This window comes from Convolutriloba macropyga, chromosome 6 (assembly GCF_964194025.1).
Source record: "Convolutriloba macropyga chromosome 6, txConMacr16.3, whole genome shotgun sequence".
NCBI lineage: Eukaryota > Metazoa > Xenacoelomorpha > Acoela > Convolutidae > Convolutriloba > Convolutriloba macropyga.
Window position 1 is genome coordinate 71,542,022 of NC_134473.1, and position 12,005 is coordinate 71,554,026.

At 34.9% G+C, this 12,005-nt stretch overlaps 1 protein-coding gene across 1 annotated transcript in view; it reads left to right on the forward strand.

The window, feature by feature from the left end:
• Positions 1-12,005, forward strand: part of LOC142341396 (protocadherin Fat 4-like) — a 180,395-nt gene that overhangs the window by 82,190 nt on the left and 86,200 nt on the right. The window contains 2 exon segments of the mRNA XM_075392323.1: positions 3,592-3,765; positions 8,186-8,935. Coding sequence (XP_075248438.1) covers positions 3,592-3,765; positions 8,186-8,935 — 924 coding nt within the window.

A 12,005-nucleotide genomic window follows, 5' to 3' on the forward strand; every position in this document is an offset into this window, starting at 1 on the left:
TTAGGGTTTGACAACAAGTCACTGGAAAATTTTTCTTGGTCAGGCAATAATTTTCAACTTTTTATTATCACAATTTTTAGCAATTTTTTTTTAAAAAAATTTGCAATTTATTTGGACTTTTTTGATATTTTTTGTCATTTGACTAAGTTTCTCTAGCCTCAAGAAACACGGAATTTCCTCCAGGGTTTGATAATAAGTTACTGCATAGTTTATAGATGTAATGGAATGTTCTTCAAGATTTTAGTATCACAAATTTAGGCAATTTTATCAAAGTATTTGCAATTTTTTCATGATTTTGATTTTTTCCGGCAACAGAGGCCCTGAGCCTCTTCCAAGGTTTGATGATATGCTGCTGCACAGTTTCTAGAGTTAATGGGATTGTGATCGACATTTTTTAAGACTCCAGTTTTAGTAAAATTTGAATAAAATTTAAACTTTTAAAATTTTCCGAAAATGTTTTGTTCCAAGCGTATGGATCTTTATGAGCCAATGAAACTATTTCAGGCTTGAAACAAAAACAGGGATAGTACATAGTCCCATGAGACATGGAAATGATTCTCAAGATATTAATGTCTTAAAATTATGCAAGATTTTGTTAAAATTTGCAATTTCTTTTTTTTCATTATTTTTCCTTTTCTGAGTTTAAACACCATTACTGTCCAACGAAACTTTTCAGGTCTCGGAAATGGGTTACTTGACAGAATTTTCGAGACAAAAAATGGTTTTCGTTTTTCTTTGTTGCAAAGTTGAAAACTTTTTTTTAAATTTTGCCTTTTTTCAATTTTTTTCTATATGTTATATTTATTAACAATTTTAAAAAACTAGAAGTTGAAGTGTTGAATCCAATCATGGAAGATAGTCCTGTCTCTTTCTCTTTTTTTCGGTTGGAGTTTCTTTCCTTCTCTTTCTCGTGCAGGTTTTATCTCTCTCTCTCTCTCTCACTTTCTCTCTTTTTTATGTTCCGCACTTCAGCTTCTGTTATGTGGCGTAATGTCACCATCTCTGATCCTCATTATCAATGAGTTATAGTTGGAATGTTTTTTTAATCATAAATGATCAAGCAGGCACTTTTAGGAAACAGTTGTTAATTGCTCTCAACAACAATTTGTAGCAACAATTAGTCCTGTTGGTCATTTATGCAATTTTTCGCTTGGCTGATTTTTTCGTCTGACTCATTTGACTTTCGTTTTCAGAAACAGGATAAACGGGTAGCACCCTTCAGTCACTAAGCCGTGGCTAGCTGTTGACGAATCCAAACGCTCGCGGGTCGTTTGAGAGCAATTTGCCCGACGTTAGTCGGTTTTGTTTTATTTCTGTAATTATCCTTATATAATTAAATCCAGCCATGATGATCATGGCCGAAAAATTCAATAGTTATTCAAATGCAGATCTTTTGAAAATTTATATTGCTAATTGTACCAAAAATAGTGAGAAAAGGACAGACCTATTGCCGAGCTTGTCATAACCTTATGTGAATTCATTAAAAAATGGCCCAGGTACGTCTATACCTCCAATAACAACAACTGGCGCGAGTGAAAAGAAGAAATTTTCGTTTGAAATTTTGAAAGAAAAGATCCCGGAAACAACTGAAAATTTTTTAATTGGTAGTACTTAGCAAAAGATCAAACATTTTGTCAGGATTGTAGTTTGCAATGTACATGTTTATAGAGGCGCAACAACAGGGAAGAAATTGCAATTATTGAACTCTTACGTGGAAAAAATGACGCTCACTTTACTGGAATGGACAAATGCTATTTTTAAAACAAAAAATTGTTTTGTTTTTATCACTTATTGCTTGCTGTTTTTGTTGATCCATCTCTTAGTCTCATTAGGAACAGGCCTGATCAACCATCAGATGAATAACAATTCTAATTATTTAGTTATTCCACTTTGTAGGCTACTTTATTGACCAAAAAGCCTTTTTTGTGATTCGATTGTTTTTTTCCGAATCTCAATTTTCTTAAATTTGCTATTGCTTGCTTGTATTGGTGCCAACGCTGTCAAGTAGTAGCTTAGTGAAAATGTGAATTGATAATTTGATTATTACTTTTTCTGAGAATAAATTGTATGTTGTGGTTGTCGATTTCATCATGTCGCATTTTTTGGCCAAAAATTGAAAATAGTAACATTGAAAAAGATATTGGTCGAACGACTTTTTAATTGTGCTTATTTATTCTTGTACAATAATTTGTTTTCTGTTTTTTGATTTCTCTCCACGAATCTGATATCAAAACTTTTTGCATCATTAGATTTTATTGCTGCCCCATTTTTCAGCATTTTTCTGTTTTTCCCCGCAAATATGGGTTTGTTAGATTTCATAAACAACCTATTAGATTAAAATTTAATTGATGAGTTCCATAGGCAAACATAAACTACCATACTTGTGATGTAATCCCTGATTATCTTTGCTGGACTCTGTTTACATGATCCGATTTTGCGTTGTCATATTAGAATTATAAGTGAGTGCTGAGGTCAATTTTGTTACTTCTGCACTCACTTAGAGATTATGAAATCAAATAGAGTTTGAATAGGGGCCGCGCAGCGTTGATAATAATGAAGATGTTACTTAAAAGAAGTTTCTAGATAAGATTCTTTAAAAACGGGATATAGGTTGACCTCTGGATCTCATTTTTGGTGTTGGGTAAAGTTAGTTTGTTAATTGATGTTCTTCTCATATTTATCAGATGCTTGTAGTTTTGTTTTTTCTTATTTTCTTTGTTGTAAATTAAAGAAGTTTGATTTCACTGATTTAACTATTTTTTATTTCATTTATTTCTTTTTGCAGATTCTATCAATCTTTAAGTAAAAAAATTCAACATTTTTTTGAAGGTAGCCTTCAGTTGGTTGACAACTGAGCCAAGAATTAGAATAATTGGGGTCGGAGCATTGTGTGCCAATGCACATTAGCAATTCTTCTTGGTACTTCATGCTAGAAATGCTTCAAAAGGTGCAACATTAAGAACCATCACCAGGTCTCATTTGGCGTTTCCAGAAAAACGATTAATGGCTACTTTTTAATTGCCTTAATTCTTTAGGTTTTGAACTTCCCTAACGAATTACTTCAAAGAGTTCCCTGTAGGAATACTTGCTAAATGATGGCAACGGAAAAAAGTAATTGGCTTTTTGGAATTTGAGATGCTATCGTGCTTCTTTTATAAGATTTGAAAACGGGTTTTGCTTTCATATCCGAGGAATTGTACATACCTCTTTTTTATGCCAATTCAGACCCAGAGGCAGTCTATAATGAATGCTCTTTACGAAAAAAAACTTTCGGGTAGTTTTGTAGGATACAGTAGTAATTAGAGGTCATTGTATCAAGTATAGTCATGTAAGAAAGTCAAATCGTTCGAAATGAAATCGGAAATGTAGAAGTCATGGTTTTTATGTAACCACGTTTTAGCTTCATAAGCATTGTTGATTGTATTTATTACAGTTGATTTCTCTATATGCTTCCATTACAGTAAAAAAATACATACCTATTGTTTTAAAGGGAAAGGCGTATTTAAATATTAAGTTAGGATTCCCCAACTCCTACAGTTTTCTCCCATTTAATCTGGAAAACCTAAATTTGTTCACGATTTGGTTTCACAGGTGAGTTTGATTTCTTCATCCAGTCTGGCAACACTCACGGTGACTTCGAACTGGGAGATACAGGGAGTGTCTTCACAACCAATATCATCACAGCCAAGACTCTGGATCGAGAAAGGACCAGCTCATACAATCTAGTCATCGTTGCCAAAGACAAAGGATCCACTTCTAGAACTGGTCAGCGATGAAACTAACTAAAATTAGTTTAAATTAAGTTAAACTCAAGATCACTATAAGGTATCTCATTTAAGATGCTCCCATGTTGAAGTCGAGTTAAGGTAGTTGAAATTGTTTGATTTTTTCAGAACGTTATTCAGCATAAAAATGAAAGATTTTGGTAATTTTCTTACGACAGCCGTGTAACCTATACCAAATCAGATATATATTAAAAAAAGTTAGAATCATACCGGAAAAGCTCAAAAATTGTATTACTTTTTAAAATAAAAGTAGAATTAACTACTACTGTACATGAGTGTAAAAGCATCTCTCAGTTAGTTAGTTAATTACTTCGATCTAGTCCAGGTCCACTTCAGGGTCTTCCTCAAATCCCGGCATGGACCGCTTGAACCCGCTTATTACCTCTGTTTACAAAAAAGTGGTTTGAGGAGGTGATAAAGTGGGCCTGAATTCATTGTGGCATATATATATATATATATATATATATATATATAATATAATATATATATATATATATATATATATATATATATGTATATATATATGTATATATATATAGATATATATATATATATATATATATATATATATATATATATATATATATATATATACATAATATGATGAAATACGTCCGAGGAGTTCCTTTAAGATAATTATTACTCAATTCATTGTTATATCCTTTTGTTCAAAAGAGCACATCTAGGCATTTAACTCCTGAACAGCCTGTTTTGAGACTTTTTTTGTTCCTTTGTTCTGAACAGCTAAATCGAGGGATTGAAAAATGTTTTGATCATGAAAACCCAAAAAACTTGTATTAACGCTGTTCATAGTTATTTCAGAAAGAGATAAATTTTAGACTGATTTTTGTCTGGGCAGTGTAAAAAGTGACATGATCATAATATGGACATGTTAAAAAACAGTTTGTGAAATACTATGGTTCAGCGCTGATTTACTATGCTACTATGATTCGGGCACTTTCTTCACTCTCCTGTGCATTGTAACTTTTTACAAACGTGAATGTTGTAAAATGTTCGACTCAGCTAGAGAACATTTTCTAATTTTACACGCATTCTTGTGTAAATGGGCCTGTTACTGTGTATTGTGTGTACGCTTTTTACAAGACCAATCGGGTAATAATACAAAGTTTTTCGTGGAATTTTATCGAAAAATTTTCAGAGTGTGGGCCTGAGTGTTATCAAGCGGAGCAGGTGTTGAATTTATTCGAACTTTTGTTGGATGATCAGTTATAAAAACATAAAACACAGTTTTTAAAATAAAAAGGTAAATACTTACTCCTCGACAGTGTCTGTTCAAGTATTATCTAAGAAATACAGCTCAAAAACGAAGTAGCGCTTGTAAAGTAAAAGCTTGCAAAAGGAACTGACGCGAAACCCGTAAACTACGAAACATTTAAGGGCACTTGTTTTGAAGAGTAAAATCTCTGTAAGGCGATAGAAAGAAGGGAGAAAAATGCAAAACATAAATTAAGCTAACCTATCCGGATTTCAGTTTCTACATAACTCATAAGTTTTATGCAAAATATCTACAATAGAGTTAATACAATTTCTTCGCGAGAAACGGAAGCCCATATTTTGTTTATTTCTGTCCAATTTTCTATCGTTTGTATAGATTCAAAAGTGATTTTCAAGTATATCTGTAATAGGACGTCTAACGTTGTCTTCTGTTGATAAAAAATAAATAATAGTGATGCTTATTTTATGCGTAATTGCTTGGTAACACCATCACGTCGAGTTTGTCTGTATTCAACTGTCCTTTTATTGTTGTTATTATCCACACATTTCGGCCTTTTTTACAATATTGCTTTTTTGATGATAATGATGACTGCTTAGTTTCTAATGAAGTTGTGGTTAAGTAAGAGATCACCCTCACATAAGGAGATTTTCTGCGACAGAAAGGTGAGCCGGAAAATGTAGAGCTGCTTAGCACAATACTGTAATATCAATCCAAGTATCACAATAAACACTCCTTTTAAAGCCTTCGCAATAGTGTCCATTTTTCTTGCTTTTATGTTTTTGTTTTTGGATCTTCCCCAGTAGGGTATGCTCCAGCCCTAGTTACAGAGCGCGTGCCATTACATGGTTAAATCATTCCCAGGTTGAGGTGTCATCCGGAATTGACCTCTGATCAGATCAAGTCCAATTCACACGGTGTGTTCCCAGACCAAAATTACAGGGTCTGGGATTTGGTTCTAGCTCACATTAGTATGATCAGAGGTCACTTCGGTCTGGGGATGGTATGATCAGAGGTCACTTCGGTCTGGGGATGGTATGATCAGAGATCACTTCAAGATGGGAAGGGTCTGATAAGAGGCGGATTCAAGCGCACATTAATCTGATCAGAGAACAATTCGAGTTGATTTTTTTTTATTTTTTGATTTTTTATCGAGAGATGTTGGCTCAACCGAGAGGAAAAAAAGCAGCATTCTGATCAAAGAAACATTTGGGGTCTGATGGTTTTGATTAGAACCAAAGGGGTCCAGCTGAGAGAAAACGCCAGTCCCCTTTAAAAGAAATTTGATTAACTGTAAAACATGGCGTTTTATATGGAAAGCTGTCCAAATTCATTCATTGGGTTCGAAATATGCATTAATGGTATGCTAAGTAAATTTTTCTCAGCAGTTGGGTTTTCTTTATTAATAATATTTTTAGAATGGTACTTTCTTTAGATGAATTTAATAATGCAAACATCAATTTTTATGAAATGAATATTTTATAACAAAATTCGTTCATAGTGAAAACCATTCACTGATCAGACCGTTTCGAGCGCAATTGAGTCTGATCAGAGGTGATTTCAAGCGCACAATAGTCTGATCAGTAGTGACTTTTGAGCGCACAATAGTCTGGACGATGGTCTGAAATTGGTCTGGGCCATTGTCGCTTAATCGTCTGGACAATGGTCTGATTTTTGTCTAATCAGAGGTCCCTTTTGTCGGGAAAGGTCTGATCAGAGGCAATTTTGAGCGCACTTCTCGCGCGCACGGTGTTTCGAGCGCACTTTAGTCTGATCAGAGGATACTATGGTCTCGGATGGTCTGATCAGAGGTTACTTTCGTCTGGTGCGGTCTGATCAGAGGTCACTTCCGGCTGGCACCTCAACCTGGGTTATGATAAAACACGGCACGTGGGTCTGGGAGTGCAAATCATGGTCTCTCACTAAGCTGGGGGCACATAAACGGACGGGATCCAAATTTTTTATTTGCTCTCGATGTAAGTTTGGAGCAACTATTGTAAATGTTTTTTTATGCAAAAATTCAACTTGAAAGTTTTTGTGCTATTATTTTTGGAACATTCTTTCGATTTGACTTCATGCGTGACTTGACTTTTTCAGTCTTGGCTTCTTGATTTTTGCGTGACTTAAATTGGCCATTTTAGAAATTAAGTGTGTCGCTAAAAAATACTCACTCGATTATAGGATAGCAAATTACAATGAACAGATAACCGAGTTGTTGAAGCTTCAGTGTATCACGTCGAAGTTTACAGCTTGAACCCGTCACTAGTCGGATTTTGCTGCACCCATAAAATTTATCCAGGCCACATCACACTCTGAATTCAGTTGTCCCTCTTGTCGTTTGAGAACAATTTGTCGGACGGTAGTTGATTTATGTTCAATCTTTAAAATTTTAACTTCTATACTGTTCCTTGTAATCAAAACTTCTTAATGGCAGTTCGAATTAGTAACAATAATTAGAATAGGAATTGAGTTTGGCGCGTTAGTTAGTTTTCAGCTAACAGTCTTGAAACAACAAAATTCTCAGTTGGAGTAAATTTTTATTCCTTGACGTCTTAAAGGCAACATATGTGATATCGTACATGTCGTAACGGAACTTGTGGTACAATCTTTGCGCGCTTCTTGAAATCGCGCAAATCAATCTATACCTACTATGACAACTATCGTTTTGTATGTTGAGAAAACCGTAGTTAATGTCCAGAATATTCTTGGACAATTTAATTTTTTTTTCAATTATGACGTGCTGTTATAATTAATACAGTCACAGAATTTGCGCAAACATATTTGTGCAAGCATATAGAATATACCGCCGCTTCTTTTTAAAATATTAATGTTAGAAGGTTGAGAGAGAACAACCTAATATAAATTGTGCATAAGATAAGCTTGACATAGCTTGACGAGAAGCTTTACTTGTTCAACGTATACTTGGCTAGAGAAATAAAGCCTTGAGGAACAAGAGAGAACGTCAGAACGGGTTATAACAGATGCCCAAGTTCGAGAGCTTAAGAGCAGTTGGTGTAAATGGGTAGCACTCTAGTCTTGCAAGTAAGAGACGCTGGTTCGAATCCAGCACTGGTCCATTTTCACAGTAGTTGCACCTGCATAGACCCCCTAACAGTTAGAAAAGGTTGAATGCTGTTGTTCTAAAAAACAAGTTTCTTGTTTCCAGGAACTATAACTGTCAGCATCGACATTGATGACGTCAATGAAGCCCCAATCTGTGCCCCGCTTAACTATCACGTGACCATACCCGAAAACGACCCTGTCTATGACGAAAAGTTTCTGACCCTCCTATGCTTTGACGGTGATTCAACAACGAGTGGTTTGAACTTCCCAGTTCTTGAGTACACGGTTACCAGAGAAATTCAGTACCCGTCCGGAATTGACAAAACTTCGGATTTCACGTTTGAAATTAACACGGGCCTGGGCCTTAAAAATCAATTACAAGTTGTTACGGCAAAACTGCCGCTCGATTACGAATCAGTCACGCATTACACCTTGACCGTTGAAGCTTACGATAATCTCGGGGCATCGCCTAGTAATACAGTAACTATGGCAGTGTATATAACTATTCATAACGAGAACGATAACGAGCCCGTTTTTGACCCGATTGCTAACTGTACGATAAGTGAGAACCAAGCTTTGGGTTTATTGTCACCTGCTTGTTCCGTAACCGCCCAAGACGCGGATTTGGAACCCTACTCGTCAGTAACTTACAGAATTACGAGTGATTCCAGTTCTGGGAAGTTTTCTATCAGCTCAACGGGAGGGCAGATATCGCTTAAAGAGGCAATTGACTCGGATGCTATGACGTTGTCAGGAACCGGGGATGTCTTTATAAGTTTGACAGTCGAGGCGTGTGACTGCGATGCCAATGTGACAAACAGACATTGCATCTCGGATGTGATTTACATTGCAGGTAACTGTTTTGAATAATGGCAAAAAATGGATATGAATCAATTGATCGTTGTACAAATTCAATGTCCCCAGTTCATGAGCAAAAGATAATGAATGTTAGCAATCGGATGTTAAGGCTAGCGAGTTCCGATGCGAAGCCGAGTTGTTAAATAACTGGAGAGGGCGACAACAATTGTGTGGTATTTTTTTAATCAACTCTTGTTGCGATTACAACTACTGCATAACTAAAGCCACCTTGCAGAAAAAGATTATACCAACCCCCTCTTTTTTGCTACTTTTCAAACAGCAACAGAAATGAGAAAAGATTGGCGGAAAAAGTCAATCTTATATCAGAGCTTTTTTACCAGAGTTTTGTCACATAGAGTTTCGTATTAATCATAGAGCGCTTAATAATCATCAGATTAATAACTGCTCTCAAACAAAGTTTATAGCAATAATTTTAGTCTTGCATTTCTATTTAATTCCGTTTTTTTTTGTTTTACCGACTTTTTGTCTGATGAATTTGTTTTCCCTCTGACCATTTGAATTTTTGTCCTGAAATAAGTCAAAAACGCGATAAAAAATAAAACTCGGATAAAGTTGCTCTTAGAGCCTAACAGTTCACTAGTCTCTAAATTTGCAAATCACTGAAACTGTTTGAAAGGCATAATTATATGGCGAAAAAGGGGGTTTTTAGGTTTTCAGCCCCCTGCGACATTCCTTTTTTTCGACATTCAACTTTCTTCTGCCAACAATTTTTTTTAGTTGTTTTCTCAGCATGCCTCGTCTTCTCAATAGGCTATTATTGCGTTCATTTTTTTTTACAATTCAAAGATCTCGTATTGGATTTTTACGAATCGACGAGAAGTATTGCTGGAGCGTCTTTTTTTTATCGTTAATTTTTTGAAGTGTATTTAAAACAGAATGTAAGAGTCAATACCGCAAGTGAAAAGTAGGTGTTTAGCTCAAGCGGTTTAACGAATTGAGAGTGACCTTAGTTCATATCACGTTTCTGACGGCTACGTGAATGTGACAAACAGAAGATGCATCTCGGATGTGATTTACATAGCAGGTAACTGATTTGAATAATGGCAAAAAATGGATATTAATCAATTGATCGTTGTACAAATTCAATGTCCCGAGCTCATGAGCGAAAGAAAATGAATGTTAGCAATCGGATGTCAAGGCTAGCGAGAATTGAGCGACTTTCGATACGAAGCCGAGTTGTTAATTAACTTGAAGAGGGCGATAACAATTGTCTTTTAATTTTTTTTAATCAACTCTTGTTGCGATTAAAACCACTGCATAACTAACGCCACCTTGCTGAAAAAAGTTATACAATCTTTTTCGGCCCCCCTCTGTTGTTTCTACTTTCCAAACAACAACAGAAATGAGAAAAGATTGGCGGAAAAAGTCAGTCTTATACCAGAGCATTTTTTACCAGAGTTTTGTCACATAGTTTCGTTTTAATCATAGAGCGCTTGATAATCATCAGATTAATAACTGCTCTCAAACAAAGTTTGTAGCAATAATATTAGCCTTGCTTGTCTATTTAATTCCGTTTTTTTATTTTACCGACTTTTTGTCTGTTCATTTTGTTTTCCCTCTGATCATTTGAATTTTTGCCCTCAAATACGTCAAAAACGCGATAAAAAATAAGACTTGGATGAAGTTTTTCTTAGAGCCTAGCAGCTCACTAGTCTTCAAATATGCAAATCACTGAAACTGTTTAAAGGGCAGAAATATACAGCAAAAAAGCGGGTTTTTAGGTTTTCCCCCACCTGCGACATTCCTTTTTTTCGACATTCAACTTTCTTCTGCAAACAATTTTTCAGTCTTCTCTGCAGGCTATTATTGCGTTCCTATTTTTGTTTTTTACAGTTCAAAGATCTCGTATTGTATTTTTTAAGAATCGAAGAGAAGTATTGCTGGAAGGTCTTTGATCGTTAATTTTTTGCAGGGTTTTTAAAACAGAATGTAAGAGTCAATACCGCAAGTGAAAAGTAGGTGTTTATGTCAACCGGTTTAACGAAATGAAGATGACATTAGTTCATATCACGTTTCTGAGAGAGCATCAAAAATATGTGTGGAAATTTTTTTTCTGTGCGAGCGAAATATTTTGATCACGTGCGGCTTTGTTGAAGCACATTCTCAGTTTTTGTTTTGCGTTATTGAGCTAAGTGATTTTCTTAACCATTTTAACGAGTTACTATACGTCTTGAAGAGTTTTTTTACCATCCTAATATGAGTGTCTTATGTGCAATCTTGGGGCTACTTTTGTGATTTCGGGGTTTCAGACGCATTTTTGTTGTTTTTGTTCTTTTTCCATGTTTTGACACTCTGGGGTTACTTTTTTGTTGAAATCAGCGTCTAAGTTGGTACATGATGTCCGCATTATTAGTTTAAGTTTTTTTCAAGAAAATTAAATGGTTTAATTTTAAAGAGTCTTCCGCTTATTTTTTCCGTTATTAAATTTTTGTGTCTTGTTCTTCCGTTTTTTTCTGCCTTTTACAGTATTTGTTTCATGTTGAATTGTTTAGAAAGATTTTTGGACTGTGTTTTGTGTACTAAGTGGAAACAAATTAAGGCTTGATAGCACATAAATTCAAAAAATTAATTGAAGTTTTGCAGGTTTTGAAAATTTTAGTTCCCGCTGTTTTTCTATGTTTTACAGTGGTTTTGATTGTCATATAGGTGTTCAATAGGTCAACAGTTTCTGAAGTAGCTGTTTCTTATGTTTTGTGCAGAGAGTATTATGAAGAAATTAACAGATGTTTTCTGATTTTGTGTCTTCTCCATATCTTTTCGCTCGAGTTTTCGCGTTTTTCGAAATAAATCGTTGATTATTTTTCTTTTACTGTTTGATAATGATCTGATGAACCAAACTAAATTCTATCAAAAATCTATCATATACAACTCCTCTCAACTTATAAAAATTTTTCAAGAATTTTTTTTTCAGTTTTCCTTATTCCTGATAATTTGCTTACTCGGGTTGTTGTTTGCTTTAAGCTGAATAGTATATTGAAATTAATAACTTCTTCACTTAGTGGATGGCTGGTTTATAGTTTTTAGTTTCTTCGAGTTGATTCCGG